At 43.0% G+C, this 22163-nt stretch overlaps 6 protein-coding genes across 11 annotated transcripts in view; 4 read left to right on the top strand and 2 right to left on the bottom strand.

The window, feature by feature from the left end:
* The window catches only part of LOC108613117 (uncharacterized), a 33007-nt gene extending 27814 nt beyond the window's left edge, over nucleotides 1-5193 (bottom strand). The window contains exons 1-2 of one of the 3 annotated variants that reach the window (XM_089467765.1): nucleotides 4979-5193; nucleotides 50-1741 (exon numbers count right to left, since the gene is read on the bottom strand). In XM_089467765.1, coding sequence (XP_089323891.1) covers nucleotides 50-1726 — 1677 coding nt within the window. In that variant the 5' untranslated portion in view covers nucleotides 1727-1741; nucleotides 4979-5193. Of the gene's footprint in view, nucleotides 1-49; nucleotides 1742-4842; nucleotides 4927-4978 lie in introns of those variants that run through there. The other 2 variants (XM_089467770.1, XM_089467768.1) reach the window with 2 other exon arrangements.
* A 266-nt stretch (nucleotides 5194-5459) lies between these two features.
* On the top strand, nucleotides 5460-6908 carry LOC108613130 (ketohexokinase). Its single transcript, XM_018006385.2, has one exon. It carries the CDS (start codon nucleotides 5881-5883, stop codon nucleotides 6832-6834), a length of 954 nt encoding a protein of 317 aa, XP_017861874.1. The 5' UTR covers nucleotides 5460-5880; the 3' UTR covers nucleotides 6835-6908.
* On the bottom strand, nucleotides 6820-17126 carry gig (TSC complex subunit tuberin). 3 transcript variants are annotated; one of them, XM_089467764.1, is made up of 18 exons: nucleotides 17003-17126; nucleotides 16821-16921; nucleotides 16408-16529; nucleotides 16218-16348; nucleotides 15896-16147; nucleotides 15698-15834; nucleotides 15466-15640; nucleotides 12570-12776; nucleotides 12357-12507; nucleotides 11520-12286; nucleotides 10841-11453; nucleotides 10567-10766; nucleotides 10240-10502; nucleotides 7968-10182; nucleotides 7757-7900; nucleotides 7529-7699; nucleotides 7246-7341; nucleotides 6820-7183 (listed from the first exon to the last, which is right to left on the bottom strand). In XM_089467764.1, exons 3-18 carry the CDS (start codon nucleotides 16466-16468, stop codon nucleotides 7049-7051), a joined length of 5718 nt encoding a protein of 1905 aa, XP_089323890.1. In that variant the 5' UTR covers nucleotides 16469-16529; nucleotides 16821-16921; nucleotides 17003-17126; the 3' UTR covers nucleotides 6820-7048. The 3 variants fall into 3 exon arrangements, with proteins under 3 accessions (XP_089323890.1, XP_089323889.1, XP_089323888.1); XM_089467763.1 differs by having other exon boundaries at nucleotides 16821-16933; nucleotides 17003-17109; XM_089467762.1 differs by having other exon boundaries at nucleotides 16821-17055.
* On the top strand, nucleotides 12800-14063 carry LOC108613124 (ketohexokinase). The gene has a single exon (XM_018006375.2). The coding sequence runs from the start codon at nucleotides 12888-12890 to the stop codon at nucleotides 14001-14003; it is 1116 nt and encodes a 371-aa protein (XP_017861864.1). The 5' UTR covers nucleotides 12800-12887; the 3' UTR covers nucleotides 14004-14063.
* On the top strand, nucleotides 14202-15469 carry obst-J (obstructor-J). The gene is made up of 2 exons (XM_089467777.1): nucleotides 14202-14407; nucleotides 14469-15469. Exons 1-2 carry the CDS (start codon nucleotides 14398-14400, stop codon nucleotides 15398-15400), a joined length of 942 nt encoding a protein of 313 aa, XP_089323903.1. The 5' UTR covers nucleotides 14202-14397; the 3' UTR covers nucleotides 15401-15469.
* A 3291-nt stretch (nucleotides 17127-20417) lies between the features above and the next one.
* On the top strand, nucleotides 20418-22104 carry endos (endosulfine alpha). 2 transcript variants are annotated; one of them, XM_018006394.2, is made up of 3 exons: nucleotides 20418-20825; nucleotides 21265-21453; nucleotides 21522-22104. In XM_018006394.2, the coding sequence occupies exons 2-3, from the start codon at nucleotides 21271-21273 to the stop codon at nucleotides 21693-21695; spliced, it is 357 nt and encodes a 118-aa protein (XP_017861883.1). In that variant the 5' UTR covers nucleotides 20418-20825; nucleotides 21265-21270; the 3' UTR covers nucleotides 21696-22104. The 2 variants fall into 2 exon arrangements, with proteins under 2 accessions (XP_017861883.1, XP_089323904.1); XM_089467778.1 differs by lacking the exon at nucleotides 20418-20825 and adding an exon at nucleotides 20961-21173.
* Nucleotides 22105-22163: the final 59 nt, after the last annotated feature.

Consider the following 22163-nt stretch of genomic DNA (forward strand, 5'->3'; position numbering starts at 1 on the left):
ATATTTACCATATATATACATAGTAATAATAAAAAGAATAAGAACTCACCTGTATTTTGGGCTTCCCGCGCCCATCCACCGCGTCGCGCTGCTGCTTGAAGCTGTTGGCTCTCGCGACACTCTGGGCGCAGAGCGCACAGCGCCGGTTCGCAGAGCCATCCTCCAGGTTGAGGGCGTCGAAGAGCATTGGCTGGTCCTGAATGAAGGAGTTGCGCGAACGCTGATTGAGCAGCTCCAGGGTGCGTGAGTCCAGGCTTTCGCGATAGACATTGTGAACTCTGTCCAGGTTGTGCTCGAAGTCCGTATCCAGGTTAAAGGAACTCTGGCTGCTGTTGCGCGTCGAGGCGGACTGCTGGCGCGCGAGCGCCGAGCTGCTGCTTCGCTTGCGTCGCATCACCACTGTCTTCGGCGTGCTCTCCATGGATGAGGAGCCCACGAAGGAGGGCGTGTGCGGCAAGGGCAGACTGACAGTCCCAGCTCCAGCTGCACTCCCACTTAGTTCGCCCAGGGGCGAGGATGAGTTGAGCTGCGAGTGGTGGGTGGTCAATGGCAACTGGAGCGTGTGGGCGGGGGGCATCTGCTGCTCGGCTAGACTCATGATGGACTGCTGGCGCTCCAGCTGCTTCTCATAGCCATTGAACTTGTCGTAGTCAATGAATGACATATTGGCATAGCTGACCATGTTATCAATCGCTTGCAGCGATTGCAGCGAGGCGCTCCACTTGGGATTCAGCTTGTCTTTTTTGTCTTTCTTCTCCTTCTTCTCTGGCTTCTCCGTCAGCCCAATCAGCGTGCTCTTGAACGACGCGATGAGCGTGCTGGAGCGACGTTTCTGAAAGTTGAGCTGCGGATTGTAGTTGCTTTCGGCAGGTGTCAGTGATATAAGCGATGGCTTGCGCTGCATGGATGCCTCCGCGGAGTCCTCGACGGGTGTGGAGGTCAGCGCCTGTGTGGACTGCCGTCGAGCTGGCGTATTTATTGAGCTGGAGGTGTCCGCACGGCGTCGCAATATGGGCGAACAGCTGGTATTGGTTGCGCCGTCCTCGGCCAGCGAATTCTTGCGCGGCGATGCTGGCATCAGTGGATCACCCGACTTCTCCGCCTCCTCCGACAGCTGCTCCAGCTGCGGCTCAATAAAACTGCGCCGATTCGGACGTCGCAGCAATATCATCGAACGACTTCGCGTGAACGTGAACGGCGTTTTGCCCGCCTCATCTTTGGACTCGTCGCTGCGCGCCAGATTCTCCTTGCTGCCAGTGAAGTTGTTAAAGAACTTGGACATCTTCATCCGAAAGCTATGCGTACGCTCCATCTTGGGCACTGAATCCACCTGTGACATTGTGGCACGTCGCTCTGCATCGTACTGTTCCTTAAACATTTGCGTAATGTTTGGTGTCGCTGCAGCTGTTGTTCCGCTCATCGATTGCGAATTGTTGTTCTTGTGCACCATGTTGTTGTTGTTGTTGTTGCTATTGTTGTTGTTGTTGGTGCTGCTGCGATTATTGGCCTTTGAATCGTTGGGCTTGAGTTTTGCATTCGTGGCAGCTTTACAGATCCCGTTCTTAGTACTATTTATGGTTGGCTGTTGCTGCTGCTGTTGTTGTTGCTGCTGTTGCTGCTGTTGTTGCTGTTGCTGCAGCTGTTGTTTCTGTTGCTGCTTTTTGTTGGTCTTTTGTAACTTCTTTTGTCCCTTCACGGTGCTCTTTGCCTCTTTGCTGGAATTCATTTTGCAGCCAATTAACTGGAAAAACAAAAAGAGAGTTAGACAGAAATATAAATACATGATAGGTAAGTATATTAATAGCACAATGTAACTCCACTCGCTCGCTCTTGCTGTTGCTCTCTCTCTCTCTCTCTCTCTCTCTCCCTCTTTCTTTAGTGTCTTTGCAATGATATCTGCCATTTGCCGTGAGCTTTCCTACATATAAATCGGCAATCCAGTAGACTTTTCACAGAGCGCCTAAAGCGAATATGGATAATGATATCTCATTTTGTGACTTGTCTAATCTATTGCCTGGCTAATAGCCCACGCAACACTTTAAAATACCCTGTAACTAATAGCAGATGGATGGTTCACTGCATTATAATAATAATGTATATAATATATAAGGTATATAAATAATTAACAAAATTCTCATTTTACAGGAAAATTATAAGGATTTCTTACTAATAAAATTAAATAATCAACTATTTAATTATAAAATATATTTTAATATACATATATATTTATATTATATCTACTTTATATAACCTTACGTATAACAATGTCAGCTTATTTGAATTGACTGAATTTAATTTAATGCAATTTTTCGATGGCGGTTTGAGAACTTATGATTCGCCGTCTTTCTTCTGATATGATGCATCAATTCCCATTCCATTTGTCATTATCAAAGGGGAAGTTGGCGAGAAATCAGCTTCGGTTTATTGATAAGGCACCAGAATACACTGAAGCGTAACTCTTCGCATGAACTAAAATTTCGTAATGCATGCCACATTTCTCTTCTTTCCCATTCCCTTGCAATCTGTGTTTCGCTGTTCGTGGCAGTTATATTGGAAACAGAACGACATATCCGAATCTGTCTGTATAACCCCGAAGGATCGTTGGATTTGTAAGGACTGTTTTTAGTCACCGAGAGTAATAATGAGAGCTTCCAATGGACGTGTCGCAGTTGAAAAACAGGCGAGATATCAGTTTGGCCAACGGGTCGACAACAATGTCAAACGACGCAAAAATTGCCATGGAGTATAGAGTGTGGTTGTGTGTGTGTGGTTGTGTGTGTGTGTGTGTGTGACAAGCCATGGACACCAACAACAACAACACAAAGAGCCAAACTCTTATCTAAAACAATTCGGTTTTTTTACACCCCCTCACAGCAAAGCTCAAAAACAACAGTTAACAGTTTGATAAGATTTCAAAAAGTCACACACAAATTCACTTGTCTGCGTGCTTCGCAATATGCCATTTCAGTTACCTGGTTAGAGTTCAAAAATGACATAAAACTAACGAAATACTATAAATAATCTATCATTAGGGTATATATACACTTAAGTACGTACATACTATGTGCGAAGCCTTTTCTATCAAGATCAAGATCGTCATTTAAGTACATAAGGAGAAATATAAGAGAGAGATTAGGTAGACGATTTCGTGTGAGGACTAAATCAAAGACATCAATTTAAGATCATATTATGTGTATGTCGTTGATAGACCATATAATTATCTAATATATATCGCTATATAATTATCTTTCCTCTCTCTCTATATATATTCTCTTTCACTATATCTTCTCTCTCTTCATTTTCTGTTGAAATGATATACATATATAAATATTGATATACTATAATACTAATGTTAGTTGATATGAACTGTTTTATATTTACAATTACAATTATAATATTATTAGTTCGAAAAAAAAAAAAAACCAAAGAAAGTGCATCTTTCACATTTTCTCTCTACATGCATCTGATATATTATTGCATAGATCCGTATAAGTATTGTATTACAACTTGCTGTGTATATTGATCTTATTCGAAAACCAGTTTGCGGTTTCAATTAGCGATGCGTTGTTGCTGTTGTTATTGTTGTTGTTATTGTTATTGTTGTCGACACAAGATATTGACACTGACTGACTTGATGAGTATTCATTTAAAATTTTTCCTAATGACACTCACTACGAAGAGGTACAAAGGTATTTCAAGCTTAATACAGAGCTTTTCTGGAATAGTTAATGATATTATGATTTGCTCCTATGAAAAATATTAGCATAAACTAAAATCAATCGACTCCTTTCAACAAGAGAACACATTTCATAATATTTATATTCATTAATTACATTTACTTTTAAATTAATTTCAAGTAAATTAAAAAGAAGGGACTTTTTTCTTTTTATTTATATCCATTATTTATTTATTCAATCATTAAATATCGCCCGGTCTACAGAAACATCCATTTACTGTACTTGTAATCGCATATATTTATTTCGCATTCGCTATGTACTAAAAAAGAGATTTAAAGAACTCTCTTATCGTCTTTTAAATCCACTTTGAGTTCATTTTAAGTAAGTGTGTGTGCGCACATGTCTGTATATATCTTTTTCATTTTGTTATTGTTTCTTGTGTGTTTTAATTCAGCTGCTTTAACAGTTCATTTGTTTATATTTTGAATTAACATTCGCACATAACTGCGACACAGGCCCAAAAAAAAAAAAAAATACAAAAATTGCTCTTGAAATTTAATGTAAGTACGTATGTATGTATGTGTCTACATGTGTGCGCGTGTGCTTGTGTTCGTTTAGTTAGCTTGGGATCTTTGTCAAGTGCGCGGCGCAGATGTAAACAAAGTCGCACATACAATTCACTTAGTATACTAATACATTTTAGTAATAGTCCACATTTGTGGGCATATGTACATTTGTATGTACATTCTGTGCCATTATGTACATAGTATCTATGTAAGCATTTATGTTTTCTTCAGGTCTTTGAGTGCTATGCACACAATATTGCGTGGCCACTTGCGCAACTTGACAACCAGCTGACAATCTAGCGTGCACTCTTGCGCTCTGTTTTGTGCTCTTGAACGCAAAATATTTTGCGGCCGCTCACGCTCTCTGTCTCTCTCTCCCGACGACGCAACGTAAGCACGCTCAAATATTCAACTCGTTTTCGTTCGTTATTTATGTATGTAATTATGTGCTCGCATACAAACGTATGGATATACTATGTACGTACATACATGTGTACCATAATGCTCTTTTAAACATTAACATTTTATTAGAATTAATAATTAAATAATCTGGGAAATCACATGCATATGTTTGCATTTATAAGTACATATGTATGTACATATGTGTATTTGCAGCTGTGTTCATATTTGTCATCACTTGTTTGCCGGTTTCCTGCCACCACACACATTGTCGCTAAAGCAACAATAAATTTTCTTTTTCCTTGTGTTTTTTTTTAATTCTTTATTTTCACTTACCAACCGGCCTATTGTCACAGTCAGTTTTGTAATTTAGATTCATTTATCATATATGGCACCTTTACACCTTTATACTATGCCAGTTGCGAAAATAAAGGAGACACTTTGGCACGATGCGAATTTTCTGTCAACGACGCGCAACAACGCTACTAACGAACACCGCGCGCGCGGGTGACTAGCGGTTAACTGATCGACAGGCGACTTCACAGCTGGAAGCATGGAGAGTGCTGAACAAGGTGACGCATTGCGCATGTCCATTCCTCATCGCACTCTATGAGCGAAACACATTCACTGCGTGTGACGTCTCGCTCTCAGAGTGCTACAGCTGCTCTAGCTACAAAAGCGCGAATCTTAAGAGCGTGTTGAGTGCATCTGTGTGTGTGTATTTATGTGCACCAGTGCAAGCAAATCAACAGAGAGACTATGCAGGTACAGGGTATTTCTAAGTCCGAGCTCAGTTGCATACTTACTGACCAGCGACTTGGTAATCGATTTCAATTTGATCGCAATGTCATCGACTTACAATCGACTTTTAACGCATTTATTTTACATACGAAATTTAATAAATATACTTGTACAAAATTGAAGCTTATATTTATTTATCCATATATTTGGGTTTTATATTTATTAAGCGCAGTAATTGAAATTATACATTCATGTTTTATATACTCTTAATTAAAGACGCTGAATCGCGATAAGAAACAAAACAAAAGTTTACTTCTACATCCATACATCCATACATTCATATACATATGTATATACACGCATTTCCATGTGTGCGAGAAAAGTTGATTAGATTGTTTTAACAAAATTCAATTGAAATCTATAGAACAGATCAACAGATCTATAGAACAGACCAGTTGTTCGGTCGTCAGTTAAAGTGAATATAGGCATGCATATGTATGTATTTTAAGAGTCTGGCAATGACCACAGCGAAGCCCGTGCTCTGTGTGGGCTGCACCGTAATTGACTTTGTGACAATCAACGATAGTTTCCCCACGGAGGACACGGATCGACGATGCCTCGACGGGTATTGGCAGCGTGGAGGGAATGCCTCTAACGTTAGCACCGTGCTTCGATTGCTGGGCGCGAATGTCGAGTTTTTTGGTATGCTCAGTAAATCGAACGGCTTCCGGGTGCTGTTGGATGATTTGGATCGGCGTGGCATCGGCACACAGCACTGTCCCAAGACGGAGAAAGATCCGCCGTTCTCCTCAGTGATAATTGTCAAGGAGACCGGCTCGCGAACCATTGTGCATTGCAATAAAAACTATCCGTATATAACGTATGAGGACTTTATGAAAATAGATCTTGATCGCTACGGTTGGGTTCACTTCGAGGCACGTCATGCGCACGAAACAATCAAAATGATAAAAGCCGTGCGAGAGCACAATCGAATTCATGGCTCCAGCATTCGTATCTCCTTAGATTTTGAGACAATGTTTGAGAAGAACCTACCACTTTGCGGGCTATGTAACTACGTTGTGTTTTCCAGCGAGCTGGCCAAGCAGCAGGGCTGGAAGAGTCCCCGGGAAACATGCTATGCTCTTGCCAGCAGCGTAGAACCCACATGTCCTAGCATAATTTGTCCTTGGGGCAGCACAGGTGCTGCATGTCTGGATACAGCTGTCAATGAGTTCACCAATGTAGCCGCCCTCAAGCCTGATCGTATCGTGGATACCCTTGGTGCCGGTGACAGCTTTATGGCTGGCTTCATATACGCCACCTACGTAATGCAGAGCAGCCTGTCGGATGCTGTAGGCTTCGCTAATCGCGTGGCGGGTCACAAGATTACGGATTTCGGATACGATCACATTGCGGGACTACAGAAAGATGACAAGTTTACAACGGATTGAACATGGTTATATATTAATTATATGTAAACAGAAATAAAATATAGTTCTCAAATATATGAATAATGATATACATATGTCGGAAGAAAGGAAACAAACATATAAGCGAAGCTCCTCTAAAGCCGTCATTTCAGAATTCCAAGAATCTTCATTAAAATCGCCATTAGACTACGACAGTTTCCACAGGCACACCACAGATGAGTATACAGCCCAGTGCCTATGTATATTTGGTGAAACATGCTCCTTTGTCATCTGAATCTGTGGTCCCTGCCGATGAGGAGGCGTTGCCGATGCCGCTGGATGCGCTGCCATTTTTATCTTTCTTGCTTTGCTCAATTCTTTTATCAATTAGCTGAAGATTACAAAAAGTTGCTAATTAGAAAGGGTACATGTTCATTTGTAAAGATCTATTACCTTATCACGCAAACGGTTGATTTTCCGCAATCTCTCAATCCAGTTGGATGCATACAGACTTTTTTTCGCCATATTTTCATAGACCAGTGAGGCCAACTGTAAGAAAATAATTTGATGTTTGTATTATTTCTGGAATTATCGCCTAACTAGCACTAGTATTGTGAATATAATATAATATAATAATATATGCATACATATATAGATGAAATGGAGAAAACCCAAAATACTAGTGCTAAAACATCAAGTTATTTCTTGGAGAGGATCTAAGTCAAATATCACTCACATTTGCGTGCAGCGCCATCTGTCGGGCTAGCAAGGGAGCACTGCGATCGGAGACTATTCGCTCCTTTGGATGGCAAACGTAATTAGTCATCTCTTCGCGTGCGTCCACATAGATACGATTCGAATTTAGCTCCAGCGGCTCCACAATTACACAGGCGTGGTTAAACTGGCCCTGTAAGAGATCGCTCATCAGATTGTACAATGCTATTATTGGAAAAAAAAAACATACTGATATCGTATTCCTGTCATATTTCTCTCCACTTTCGTTGTAAATGATCTTGACATAGTCATTGCCAATATGCTTTTTCTTCTCCGTGCAGTTGGGATCGTCCTGCAGATTTGTAGGCATAAGAGTAGCCACATGAAAAGTAACCTAAGCGGGAAAGCCGGGAGGAATTAGTTGGCATATTTATTTAACAAAATGTGTATAGGAAACAAACCTGCATTATATCATCCTTCCAGATGTAAGCGAATTTTCCATCTGCCCCACTTTTGTCCAGATGAATAAACAGGTTATTCTGCTCGGCGTCCTTGAGGCTAACCAATGTTCCAATGTTGCGCACAAATTCAACGTAACGGGTGCTGCCATGGGAGTTACGCAAAATTTCTACAGCATTGTTACACTGATTTGGGCCAACATACAAAACTCCGATCTTATGCGTCTCAAAAGGTGGTACAAGATCGAGCAGTCTCAATACGGTAGGCTGATCCGGCCCCACTTTAAGCGGTGTCTCCGTCACCGCCTGCTCACCAGTGCCGTAAAGCTGCAGGAAAACAAAGCTGGGATTCATGCACAGCTTGGCGCTGATCGGCGGCTTGGTGGCACCAAAGCTTCTGAAAGCTTCGGGTGACGGGGATCGCGCTTTACCGTTGTTCACCTCCCGCACTGTCGAAATCGTTTTAGAGCGACCGCGCATTACGTCACCACCGCCATTATTATAATCGGGGCCGCAATTTTTACTGCTATAGCCGCTGCTATTGGACTTGGCTAGACCGAGACCGGGGCCAGCTGGAGTGGGCGACTGTTTGGGTGTAATAGCTGTCTGCACTTGACCCGGTGATAAGGGTGGCTTACCCACAGCACCCTGCTTCAGAGAGGATGCTGACGCAGAGGTCTGCACCGTGCCCGGCTGAGCTCCGCCCTCTGACGCCTGGCTGTTAACATCGTCGGCTGAGTGTTGCTTGGGCGGCAATGTGCCAGCTCCTGGTTGCAATGGACCCTTCACAACTTGGGCAGCCTGAGGCGGCGTTGAACCAGCTATCTCCTCGGGTATAGCTTCGCAGCTGACCCGCATGTCTTTGGTGCTGTACTGTACGCTCTTCTTCTTCGACGGCAGCTGGTGTTCTTCGAAGGCCGCCTTGACGGCATCTCGCTCTTGGGAAAGGGGTGCTGGTTTTGAGGCCAGGAATGCCTGGCGCCAGCTAGAGGTCATTTCTGGACTAGAGTTGACCCGCCGCACCGGATTTCGTACTCGACTCTGGCCATCACCAAATGCCAAAGCATCATCGTCGGCTTCACCATCGCTGACGCTGCCACTGAGTACTGCATCTTTGCCCCTCTTGACGCAGGCGGCCAGGCGTGGAATATCAATGGCAGCTGTGCCGCCGTTGCCTCCGCCGCCGGCACTGCTCACGGAGTAGACCTCCTCCTGGCGATACAGTGCCCGCGCCTTAGCCACCATTCGGCTGCGAATTTCGGCGTTTTGCGCCACTGTCGCTGGTGCAAGTTCTGATTCTGCTTCTGGTGCGGGTTCTGGTACTTGTTTTAGTACAGGTACTGGTACTGGTACAGGTTCTGGTACAGGCTCTGGTTCTGGTTCAGGTCCTGGTACTGGTTGTAGTTCTTGCTCCATCTCGAGATCGGCCTCTTGTGCTGCCTGAGTTTGGTGTTGCGTTTGCTGTTGCTGTTGCTCCTGCCGTTGCTGCTGCACTAGCTCCTGCATTGGGTTGTCTGGCCCAAAAACGCCGCCAAAGGCAGTGGGCAGGAACAGTGAAACGACGCTATTGAAGGGCAAATCCTGACCAAAACAGTCGTTGGCAATGGGATTCTCAATGCGAGTTATCCATGAGACATTGCCCGTAGGACGTCTTATGAAGATTTCGGCCCAGCTGGTGCAGGCACGCACGCAAACCGGTTGCTGCACTGCTGGACCCGGTCGCGTGGAAGGACCAACGCTAGCCGTTGACAACGAGAGCGAATTGCCCAAAAGCGAAGTATTGCTACCTGTGTGAGAGCCCTCAACTAGGCCCCCAGAAGCCTCTGGATTGGACCCGCGTCGCGAGTACGTGTCTAACGAGATCGTTGAACTGTTCGATATCTGCCGATGCGGATGTGCGGTTGCCTCCGAATTCGATGTAGATGATGACGAAGTGTGCTCCGTGCTGCCGGCGCTCTCATTCACGCTGCTATGCTGAAAGGTCATTTTTGTGTAGCGCCGTTCGCGCTCCGGCGACGAAGGCGGCTGCACTGCATCACTGAGACCCTTCGAGTTCAGACTAATGCTGGGCGCCTTACCCATTTGCGCGCAACGCTCGCAGAGGCCGTTGCGTGTCGGTCCCGATGGACAGCCTGATGTGGTAATTGTGATCAAATTATGACCCACCAGCCATGTTTGGGAGACGCCATCTTTTAGCAAATAGTCAATAGCCGGCAAGCTGTAGTTACGGAGATTGCACAACTAATAGATTCTCGAGCATTTCAATCATATTTACCGCTTGGGTAGGGAGGGGCACGGCGAGAATGTATGACGCTCCAGAAAATCAAAACACGTCTCAACCAAGTCCGCATGAAAGTTACGCAGCGTATTGTCCATCGTCGGACGCATACCTGCATCATTGCGGGTCATTGCGCTATTCCTACTGCCGCGTTCCGTAAGACTCGTGCTGCGCTTACGACTGGAGGAATCTTCATTCACGTGCAACGAGTTAATGTTGGCTATGTCATCGTGAAGCATCTTGGCATTCGACTGCATGGACTACGAAACAAGAAAATAACAATTAGGTATATGGATTATGATAATGATGTGAATATTGGCTTACCGATCTGATATAGCTTACGCAATTCTTGCGCTGCTCCAGCTTGATCTTCAGAAACCAGCCCGCTATCACATGGTGAGCCAATAATACGGTATAGTGGTCGTATCGATGAGGCTTTGTGTATGGCAGCGATATGGCAAACACATACATATTTTGCATGAGCGTAAAGTTGGAGACCAGATGGTTCGGCAGATGGGTCAAAACTGTCAACAAAAATGAGTTAATGAATTACAATGAGCACGCATTGCTTTATCATAGCTTAGCATAAACCACTCACGGGATAGAAATTCCAGAACTGGCAGGGCCACCGCAGTTCTGTCGGACAATTTGCTTATTTGCCACAAAATATCTGGCAGCTTACGCATCAGGGCGTCGGGCATCTCCAAGATGAGAATGGCCATTGTATTGATGCAGACATCGGCAATGCCTGCCGGTATGAGGAGGTAGAGGGATGTAATGATGCTGTTTTGCTGCGGTGGCAGTAGGCACTCGTGATAGATAACTAGCGATGCGATTGCCGGCACCACAAGGCGGTGGAATTCGTTGGCGGATAATTTGAACTTGTTGTTGGTAACCGAGTTGATTTTGAGCAATGCGTTGGCTAGCTTCTCTATGTCGCTGCCTTGCAGAAGGGCCTTATTCTGCAGCACTGTGGGCAGCTTCGTTATAACCAACTCAAACACTTTGAGATTGGACTCGTGCTCTAGACAGCGGACAATCAGATTACAGGCGCGTCGCATAGAAACTGATGCTGTTTGCGTTGGTGCTTGCGCTGACAGTGGCAGCTCGATGCCCAAATAGTGGCTAAACTTTAAGGCTTCCGTGCCGTTTTTAGGATATCCAATGTGATAGGAGGCATTCGCGCGAATCTTGAGCAGCCATTCGAATATCTGCAAGGCATTGCGTGCTGGATTAGCATATATAGAATAAATATATACAATTTGAAATCATTTTACCTCATGCCGCACACTGCTTGCCTGCTCGAAGACCTTTGGCCGATCGTAGTGCAGCTCTAGATGATCCATCAATATATTAAATATCTTAATGGCATGTGTGGCCGGCTGGCGATGCAGCTTAATGGTAAACACCTTAACAAGCCCATCGACAGCAGCGGATATATCCTCGATCTCCGTCTTAGCTTTTATGACAATGCTGCTGCCCGCCTCCGCTGGGCCGGCCTCAGCCGCAACTTGACGCATCTGTTCGAAGGGGCGATTGATGAGCGCCTCCAATATGTCCAACAGCTCCAGGCAACGCTTCGTATCACAATGAATCGCAAAGTTAGAGAGAGCAGAAGCCACTGCCTCGCGCACTTGTACGCTCGGCTCCTGGTAGATCTGCGCCAGCTGTGGCACAACCACCCGATCGAGTATCTCCTCCTCATAGCTGTATCGATTCTGGTTCATAATCTGCTCGAGCGAATGGATGATCTTCTTGCGCACATTCACGTTAGACATGCGGTAATAGCGATGCACAAACTGGGACAAGCACGTAAGCCACTCGGGTCGCGTTGCGGACACCCGTTGCGTTCGATAGTCGATTAGGTTTAGGACAGAGGCCTCAGGTCGCCGATCAGCGACCCGTTCGATCAGATCGTAAATGCGATCCACATTGCAAAGTATTTGTGTGCGATCGTTTTTCAACAGTTTCTCAATGCAGTCGATGTTCTCGTGGAAATTGATTTGTAAGTGGTGCAATCGATCCTTGTTAACGCCCGAGCGCTCTGCAAAATAAGATATATTAAACAAAATTGACAATTGGAGATCGATGAGCGCTGATCTCGCAATACGCACCATACTCCTCGATGTTGTCGACAATCGCCGACATAATGTCGCAGATCAGATCCCATATTATCTCGGAGAGTTCGTGTCTGTATTTGTTGATCACCATGCGCACACTGAGTATTACCTCATAGGTCACGATCACCTCATTGCTATCCAGAGCCTACAATAGTAAATCAGTTTATATACATGGATAATGACAGACTCTTGGCTCGAGCAAGTTACATTTCGAAAGCCCATTAATACGTTGGTGGCGTAAATCATCGATGAGACCTGAAAAATGACGTTCGAGCCGAAAATGTTCATGTTGAGATGAAATACGGCGCCTCGCAACAGCTGGGCATCCTCATACTGTCCCTTGTCGTTGAGTATGTTGCACATTATCTTCATGGAGTGATAGCCCAGCTGAGTGCCCAGCAAGTTCTTCATGATCTAAAAAATACAAATCAAAATTAAAAATTTAATTTGTAATCAAATTCCTTTGGAGGCTCATTTATCATTTGGCACGAGACTTAAAAATTACATTCATAAAATTCCAAAAATATGAAAAAACAGATTGTTAAGGAGTTCATAACTGTGAAGAAGGTGCGATATCTGCCAAGAGAGGAGCCGCCACCGCCTCCGCCGCCGCCGCGCCGAGTGCTCATAGTGGGTCGCTGTACCTTGGATGTCATCAACATATGCAACGAGCAACCAAAGCCCGGCATCATCGAGCGCACCGATGAGGGCTTCTGGCGCCTTGGCGGCTATGCTCCGAATACATGCTGCGTCCTGCGGCGTTTGGGCTCCGCCTGCGAGTTTCTCGGCCAGCTGACCAAGGTGCCCGCCTTCGAGAACCTAATGAACAGCTTCCAGGCCATGGGCATCGAGATTTCCAATTGCCCGCGCACCAACCAACAGCCGCCGCATCGCATCATCGTCGCAGTGCGCGGCCAGGTTCAGCAGACGACCGTGGAGTACACCAATCATTCACACGAGCTCACCTATCAGCAATTCGTGGGCGCCGTTGACTACCGCCAATACTGCTGGATACACTTCGAGTCGCGCAACACCGGAGAGACCATCCGCATGGTGCGCGCAGTGCGGGCATATAATGATCGCAGTCCCGACGCTTACATTGTGCTGTCGGTGGACCTGGCCGACATGAAGCCCCACAGTTGTCTCATGGCCGCCTTGGCCGACTATGTGCTCATCCGCAAACAGCTTAAGGTGGACAACGGCTACATGAATGGCCGAGAGACCGTGTGGGCAGTGCGCGACGTGATGGATGTGGCACGCAAGCGCTGGCAGAGTATGCAGCCAAAGAAGAGCCCATACATAACTGAGGACATACCAGAGCTGGATCCAGTTACGTGCAGAAAGATAACATCTCACCAGCCGATTATAATATATGACAACTATGAAGAGGGCTCCAGTTGCCTAATGCCCGACGGCAGGTACTTCAAAGTGGGCCCCCACAAGCCGCAAAAGATCGTCGATGCCATTGGCGAGGAGGAGACCTTCGTGGGCGCGTTCATCTATGCCATGCAGGGAGACAAGATGTCAATGCGCGATGCCATTGAATATGCCACACGAGCTGCCTGCTTCAAGGTCTCCATATATGGCTTCGATCAAATGCGCTGCATGCCCAAGGATCTAGTGGCTTGCTATCACGCCTGATGCAACGGGTGTATCTGAGAAATGTTTGTTATACAATTGTATGAATGAAAAAGCAATGCATTTTCGATTGTTGGTGAATCATAGAGTCGACATATGTAGATAACGATACTCATTTCGGAGTTGATGTTTAGCTGGTTAATTATCAACCCAATTCGCGGTCGATAAGAAACTGTAAACACCTGAACAGGGATCAGATAAGGTGTAAAAGAACATTCTTCGGCTGACTATCAACTAGAATTTCATTACCATAAGCAAACAAATTGTAACCCCCCAATCTGGCATCGGAAATGAGCTGATAAATTCATAGCCAGCCAGCATTTAGTGCCATAAAAGTGGAGCCGATATCAAAAGTGTGAAGCATTCCACACAATTCCCTGGACAAAAGTAAAAAATCATGAAGAACTGTAAGTTTTGGTTACATCAATAATCTTTGATTTTGCAATCAAGATATTCCTGGTCTTCCAGATCAGCTGCAAGCGTTCATTGTGCTATTGCTGCGGCTGGCGAAAATCAGAGGCGACTCTGAAAGCGATATTGAAGGGCTCTGCGGCAGTGCCTCAACATGGACTATTATGCCGAATAAGCAGCATTGCGATAGGTTCTATGTGTGCACGGGCATGAAGGACAAGAGCTACCAGGAATTTCAATGTCCGCCGGAATATCATTTCAACAGCCAGGAGCAACGCTGTGTAAGAGGCTCGTGCTCCACCCGCTGCAATACGACGGGCGTTCAGCGCTTGGAGGGCGATTGTACGCACTTCAAACGTTGCTCGAGCCAGGGCGAACTCTCAGTTATGAAGTGCTCCTATGGCTTCTACTTCGATGCCAGCCGCAAAGCCTGTCTGCCGGTAAACGTAACGCCAGCTCATCAGTGCAGCTGCATACTGCCAGAGCACTCAATGCTAGCCAACTCGAACGACTGCCGAAGCTATTATACTTGTGTCGGCGGGCAGGCCAAGGTGCAGCAGTGTCCTCAAAATTATTATTATGACGCTAGCGTTAACAGTTGCCTGCTGGATATGAAAGGCGAATGCCAGCCAGCTTTTCAGCTGGTCGAGCTGCCCTTGAAAGAGTGCCAAAAAGAAGGCAGTCGGCTGGTGCCGCACTCGGAGGACTGCAGCCGATACTACGTCTGCATTGGCAGCCAGGCCATTGAATTGAGCTGCCCCATGGGTCAGAAATTCGATGTGGTCTCCCGTTACTGCACAGCTGATACAGACTCCCAGTGCTTTACAGCAACAACTAGCACGCAAGCGACGCCAACTACAACTCAGAGAGTCAGCAAGGACGTGCAGAAAGTCAACAGCAGCAAGCAGGCTGATCAATTGAGCGCTCACAAGGCCAAGCCTGAGGAAATTAGCAACAACAAGTTGTCATCAAAGTTTTTGTTACATTAAAAATTATATTCAATCCGTGTTATACTTGTCTGCCCCAAATAAAGTAAACTAATAGTCTGACATACCTTATACGAAGCCTGGCAATAGTGATTGCTGTTCACTGTGCGGCACAGTGTGACGATGCACAGATGCAACGGCTCGCTGGGGAAAATGGTATAGCCGATGACCATCTCCAAGACGGTCAGGCATTGTAGTCCAATGTCATCGTTGGGCACCGTGCAGCTCAGCTCGCAGGCATTTCTGAAACACAGATGCAATCAGTCAGTTCAGATAAGTCATATTTGCAATGTCACCCACTGCACTATTCCAACGAGCACATCTTTGTCCAGGTGGGCTGCATTGAACTTAATGAGATTAATCATCATCTGTAGATAGGGACGCAATAAATCGGCATCTGTGATAGCTGGTATCCAATGCAGCATAAATTTACCAATCTGCAAGCAGACAAGTCAAATATATATTTGAGAATTGAAGTTCCATGGGGACCCATTTCACCTTCTCTTCGAAATTGGTAATATCTTTGCCGTTTTCTGTGAGGGTATCGAGCAGCTCCAGGAGATGCGGGAGATCCTCGTGCGCCTCATGATTCTGTATCACAAGGAAAAACTTTTCACGCATTATCGTCAGGTTTTTGTATTGCGTGAAAATTAGACGCTTATAGAAGCTCAAGGTGATTTGGCGTGTTTCTGCCGGCTTGTTGGGCACGATGAGATCGTTGGTTAGTTGCCACAAATTGGTTATGGAGGTCTGCAAGCGAAACAACATCAATATTTATTGGTTTATACAACTTGCCGGCTAGCGAAGCCATTTGCCTTACTTCATCCAAATTAATGTTCTGCAAATGCAAATCACCCAATTCTTTTAGCATTTTGCAGCGCTGTGCAATGGGCTGCTCTGGTTTCAGCTCGAGCTCAAACTCTGGTCGCAATGTTCGCTCACCAGAGTTTCCTGCCAAAATACAACATCCTTATCAAAGCAATTGTTGCATTTATTTTGATCATTTTTACCTGGTGATTTTGTGTTCTTAAGAAAATTTTTAAACTTTGATTTATCTCTGGAACCCATCATAAATCGAGGTTTTTGCGTTGCTAGACGCCTAACTATCTATGGTATACTTAAAATTCGTTCACTTCAATTAAAATAAACAAAAAATAACACATTTATAGGGAACTGCAGCTGGTTTGTAAGCAATTTGGCCCAACTGAACAGAAATAACAACAAAATAGTAGAGGGAGTCCCTTCAAAAAACCCTATTTACATAAATTCAATAACACATGTGCTGCCAATTAATAATAATAAAAAAAAATATATATATATATATATATTAAAGAAATAATAAGAAAATAAGCGAAATCATTTTATGAAGTACAGAAATTATTGCCATAAATGAAAGTCAGTTAAAATGTTGATTTATTATTACAGTATAGTTGGTTTCTTTCCATCCCTGAGCATATTGCTCGGTTCATCATCATGACAGCATTGTGATTATGTTAAACAACAGTAGTTCTTCGAATAAATTGTCTGTATATCGAGCTTAAAAGCAAACATTTGATTTTATTCAATATAGAAATTCATTTTTTCAGAGCGTTAGAAATAACTTGCCTCGAATTGAGAAATTATAACAGTAAATTTGTGACTTTGCTGCTACACTGACCAGAGAACACATAGACTAGACATGTAGAACAAATTTTTCTACAGCAGAAAATGTTAAGTTGGTCGACCACTTTACTTCGTATTTGCTCGGCTCGGTCGCTGGAGGTTCGAGCAGTGAAAATATTGGACGACAAAAATAGTGCGCTGTGAGCGCTCAGACGAAATGGTCGTGATTATGTATGAAGCACATCTATGTGCCATTTGTCCTAGTCTCTCTCTCTCAGTTCCTCTCTCTCGCTCTCTATGGTCGCTGAAATCATCACTCTCAGCGGCGCACAAAAATTGAAATTTTTGTTCGCGACGATCCCAGCTTTTTCCTTTTGAACGAAGGGTATACCTAAATCATAAAAGCGTTTGTAAGGCTCATGCAAACAAAATGTAGCGTTTAGATGTATATTCGTCGGAAGGGTATGAAAGCGTTGATACGCATAAAGAATATGATTTCGCGACGGGCAAGCACACACACACTTGCAGTCTCTGGAAACATGTGTGAGCATTTGTGGCCTGCGTGCGTAACTCTTGCTGCCTGAGCAAATTGTAATGCCCAAAATTTACCGTTGATTGGCCTTTGAGGGAGCACATACATTTGCATACATATGTGTATGTATGTATGAGATGGGATAATAATTGTCTGGCGATTCAGTAGTTTGTCAATTTTGTATTGTTTGAATTGTAGAGTGACTGTCAAATGAGCCTTTATGACTTAATCAGTAATTTCGACATGCGTATTTCATTTCAAGTTTTTATAGTCCACTAGCCAATATATTGTAAAGCATTTAATAAACATACATATATGTAAGTGTATCCCGATAAAATTTTTTCGGTTGAAATTTGAATAAAATATTTCATAATAATTATATATATGTATATATACACTCATGGTCAAATTAATAGGTGTGAAATTTTTTTTTTTTTTAAATGGGAATAACGTCTATATTTTTTCATGTAACTAAAAAATTCAACTTATATTTAAAAATAGACACATCATAGAATAACAACAACAAAAAACAAGTTTAAAAAATAATAATTTTTAGCATAATTTTGGCATACTTCACAAAAAACTCCAAATTTTGCTGGCCAGATTAATAGGTGTGCCCAGCAAATTAAAAAAAAAAATGAAAAATTTTCAAATATTGTAGAATATTTAGAATATATTTAGATAAGTATGGTTAATACCCTGTATATCCGCCTTTATTCGCAATGACTTTGCTGATTCTTTGGGGCATAGAGGATATTAACTTTCTGCACATTTCCACAGGAATGTTGTACCATTCCTCCCGAATATTTTCCCATAATTGGTTCTTATTGGAGCATCTAGTTTTGGAAAGTCTCCTTTTAAGGTGTCCCCAAAGGTTCTCAATCGGATTGAGATCTGGAGACTGACTTGGCCACTCAATAACGTCAATTCTATTTTCATGCAATCAACCCTTAACTACTCGGGAGCAGTGTTTAGGATCGTTATCCTGTTGAAATTTCCATTTCAGAGGCATGTTGTCGTCGGCATATGGTAGCATAACACTACTCAATATATCCTTATACAGGAATCTATCCATGATGCCGTTAATTCGATGAATCGGACCAACGCCTTGCCACGAAAAGCAGCCCCAAACCATTATGCTGCCTCCTCCGTGCTTAACCGTCTTCTTTGTATATCTAGGATCTAACTCTTTACCTTTAGGTCTTCGGACATGTAAATTTGAGTCATTCCCAAACAAATTTATTTTCATCTCATCACTCCAGAGAATGTTCCTCCATTTACGCTCTCCCTCTAAACCACACCAGGCCTTGTGAGTTTGAGCAAAATTAAGCCTCATCCGAATATTTGATTTTCGCAATAGAGGAACCCTGCGAGCAACTCTCCCAGGTAGATTCGAGCTTAATAGCCGTCGACGAATAGTTCGTGCCGATACAACATTGCCCATTTCGATGGCAATCGCTCTCGAAGACTTAAATGGGTCCCTTTTAGCCAAGGTGACTATACGGGAATCCTCTCTTACGGTAGTTTTCCTCCGGGCACCCGGCTTCTTTTTATCTTTTTTTGGTTTTAGAGCATTTGTAACGAAGTTCTCCGATCGTCCCATTAGTGAGGCAATGTATTTATAAGTTTTACCCTCTTCACGAAGCTTGAGAACGAGATTTCTCTCTTCAGCACTGCAGTGAACTCCACGACCCATCTAATTTTATTTAAATGTTGCAAATGAAAATTTTTATGCTTCAATCAAATTATATTCAATAATAATACTACCTTTGCTTACTCAAAAACGCTTTAATATTTTAATAATTTTTTGTTTAGTTAAACACACCTATTAATGTGACCAGGTCAATTTTGAGGTAGAGAATGTATAATAGCCAAAACTTTTTAGCGAGTAAATTTTTTGGGGGGATTTACCTATTTTCTTATCAAATAGTGTGGCCATACCTAACAAAAAAAATTTCGTGCTGATAGATGTTGTCATACCGTAATTATTCAAAAATATGCTAGAATCTTTGGGTCACACCTATTAATTTGACCATGAGTGTATATGATTAGATAAATTAGTATATAAATGTACGTAAATATGTACATATACATTTGCGTGAAGTGGATATCCGTAACACCAACCAACCAGTGGCACAATGATCTTTACTGCCAAAATTACTGATTAAGTCATAAAGGCTCATTTGACAGTCACTCTACAATTCAAACAATACAAAATTGACAAACTACTGAATCGCCAGACAATTATTATCCCATCTCATACATACATACACATATGTATGCAAATGTATGTGCTCCCTCAAAGGCCAATCAACGGTAAATTTTGGGCATTACAATTTGCTCAGGCAGCAAGAGTTACGCACGCAGGCCACAAATGCTCACACATGTTTCCAGAGACTGCAAGTGTGTGTGTGCTTGCCCGTCGCGAAATCATATTCTTTATGCGTATCAACGCTTTCATACCCTTCCGACGAATATACATCTAAACGCTACATTTTGTTTGCATGAGCCTTACAAACGCTTTTATGATTTAGGTATACCCTTCGTTCAAAAGGAAAAAGCTGGGATCGTCGCGAACAAAAATTTCAATTTTTGTGCGCCGCTGAGAGTGATGATTTCAGCGACCATAGAGAGCGAGAGAGAGGAACTGAGAGAGAGAGAGTAGGACAAATGGCACATAGATGTGCTTCATACATAATCACGACCATTTCGTCTGAGCGCTCACAGCGCACTATTTTTGTCGTCCAATATTTTCACTGCTCGAACCTCCAGCGACCGAGCCGAGCAAATACGAAGTAAAGTGGTCGACCAACTTAACATTTTCTGCTGTAGAAAAATTTGTTCTACATGTCTAGTCTATGTGTTCTCTGGTCAGTGGCTGCTAATAACGATTGGCGGAATGTTAAGTTTTCGCTGGACAAAAACATATGTTTTCAAATTATGAACCATATGATGAACGACAATAAGTGACTTTCGCTCATTTTGTGTTCCATTGAACTTATTCCGATTGATCAGAGGACAACTCTATTTTGTAGCGTCTCCAAAAAAAAAGTGAACAAATTGCATTAAGGAAAAAAGAAAATTATAAATTTGTGTACGACTGTCATAAAGTGCTTAAATACGCATCTGGGAGAAATACATTTTAATTCGCTTTTTATTGCAACGTCAGTGTGTGTTTACAAATTTTGTAATTAACTTAAAAGCTCAAGGCGTACGGCGTGCATGTGTTCTTGATTGCAAAAAGAACGAAAACAACAGTTACTTGTCACATTTGACGCATCAAGCCAGACAAAGGTAAAAATTCATATTCATATACATACATACATACTTGCTCATGTATTTTGCATAAGTATAAAATCGTAACAATATTTGCACATGAGATTAATACGATTATATTACGTTTCGCCGTCGTTCGCACTACATATTAGCAAGTCTATGTAAATACATGAATACAAACTTGCGTTGCGTGTGTGTGCACACAAAGATGTGCACATATGCGAGTGTGTGCGTGCGATGTTTCATGAAAAGTAATTTCATCGGACCATTTTCGCTCGCTTTTTAAATTCAGTTGTCCTTGTCGCGTATGCACGCAGTTTAGCTCGTATTATCGCCATATTTACAATTTATATTGTAACAATTTTGGTAATTTCTTTTTTTTTTTTTTTATTTATTTTTTTTTTTTTTTGCAAAAACATTGTCATTGTATATTTAATTAACTGATATTTTAACATAGAACATCATGAGCTCAACTGAAGAGAACAGCCCGGCAACCACGCCACAGGAAAACGATCCAACAGCTGAACAAGCCAATCCCAGAGATTTGGAGAAAATCGAAGAGGAGAAACTGAAGTCAAAATATCCAAGTGGAATGCGTGTGCCTGGTGGTCATTCTGCCTTCCTTCAAAAGCGTCTTCAAAAGGGAGTAGGTTCTGTTTTCACCTGTTTCATCACTAACAATTCTAACTTTTCATATTCTCTTCATAATTTAAGCAAAAATTCTTTGATTCTGGAGATTATCAAATGGCAAAGCAAAAAGGTGGCAGTGTTAAGCAGGTGTTTGCCAATAAGGTGACTACCGGCGAGGCTATACCAACGCCAGAGACGGTGCCTGCTCGAAAAACGTCGATTATTCAGCCGTGCAACAAGTTCCAAACGACGAGCTAAGCAACATATTATACTGTTTACCTAGAAGCTCCTCACCCCTTGATGCGCTCCAAATGCTCTTTAATTAATATTCTAGTTTATTACTAAGTTGGCTGATCTATGATGTGCACTTAGCCTTTGCGCTGGCGCTCGGTTTGCCGAATTGTAAACATTTCATTCTCAAGTTTTCTTTGATTAATTTATTCCCGTGAACCCGCATTTGTTTATTTTTCTCCTTTGCCTTTGCTCCAATAAAATTTCGCGTATCTATATATCGAGCTTGCGCCAATCTCAAGAACATTGAATGTATTATGGCACTCCTGAAGCAGCATGTAACTATTCAAAAGTTCTAATTAACAATATATTATTCTGATCGTATGTAGCTGTAAGTTATTGAAATCGTAATAAACTTAAGTTGTAACCAGTTCAATTCAAAGTGTATTTAATTACTGGTAACATATAACTTTAAATCTTGATTACAAGTCGATC

Source organism: Drosophila arizonae, chromosome 4, assembly GCF_054131065.1.
Source record: "Drosophila arizonae isolate 15081-1271.41 chromosome 4, UAZ_ARI_1.0, whole genome shotgun sequence".
Lineage (NCBI taxonomy): Eukaryota > Metazoa > Arthropoda > Insecta > Diptera > Drosophilidae > Drosophila > Drosophila arizonae.

Excerpts from the sequence above, each read along its gene's own strand:
- LOC108613130 (XM_018006385.2), top strand. The coding sequence starts at position 5,881 with ATGTATTTTAAGAGTCTGGCAATGACCACAGCGAAGCCCGTGCTCTGT.
- LOC108613124 (XM_018006375.2), top strand. The coding sequence starts at position 12,888 with ATGAAAAAACAGATTGTTAAGGAGTTCATAACTGTGAAGAAGGTGCGA.
- gig (XM_089467764.1), bottom strand. The coding sequence starts at position 16,468 with ATGATGGGTTCCAGAGATAAATCAAAGTTTAAAAATTTTCTTAAGAAC. Across the intron at positions 12,508-12,569 it reads TATTAATGGGCTTTCGAAAT|GCTCTGGATAGCAATGAGGT; the intron begins GTAACTTGCTCG and ends TTACTATTGTAG. Across the intron at positions 7,342-7,528 it reads AGATGGCGCTGCACGCAAAT|TTGGCCTCACTGGTCTATGA; the intron begins GTGAGTGATATT and ends ATTTTCTTACAG.
- endos (XM_018006394.2), top strand. The coding sequence starts at position 21,271 with ATGAGCTCAACTGAAGAGAACAGCCCGGCAACCACGCCACAGGAAAAC. Across the intron at positions 21,454-21,521 it reads AAAAGCGTCTTCAAAAGGGA|CAAAAATTCTTTGATTCTGG; the intron begins GTAGGTTCTGTT and ends TCATAATTTAAG.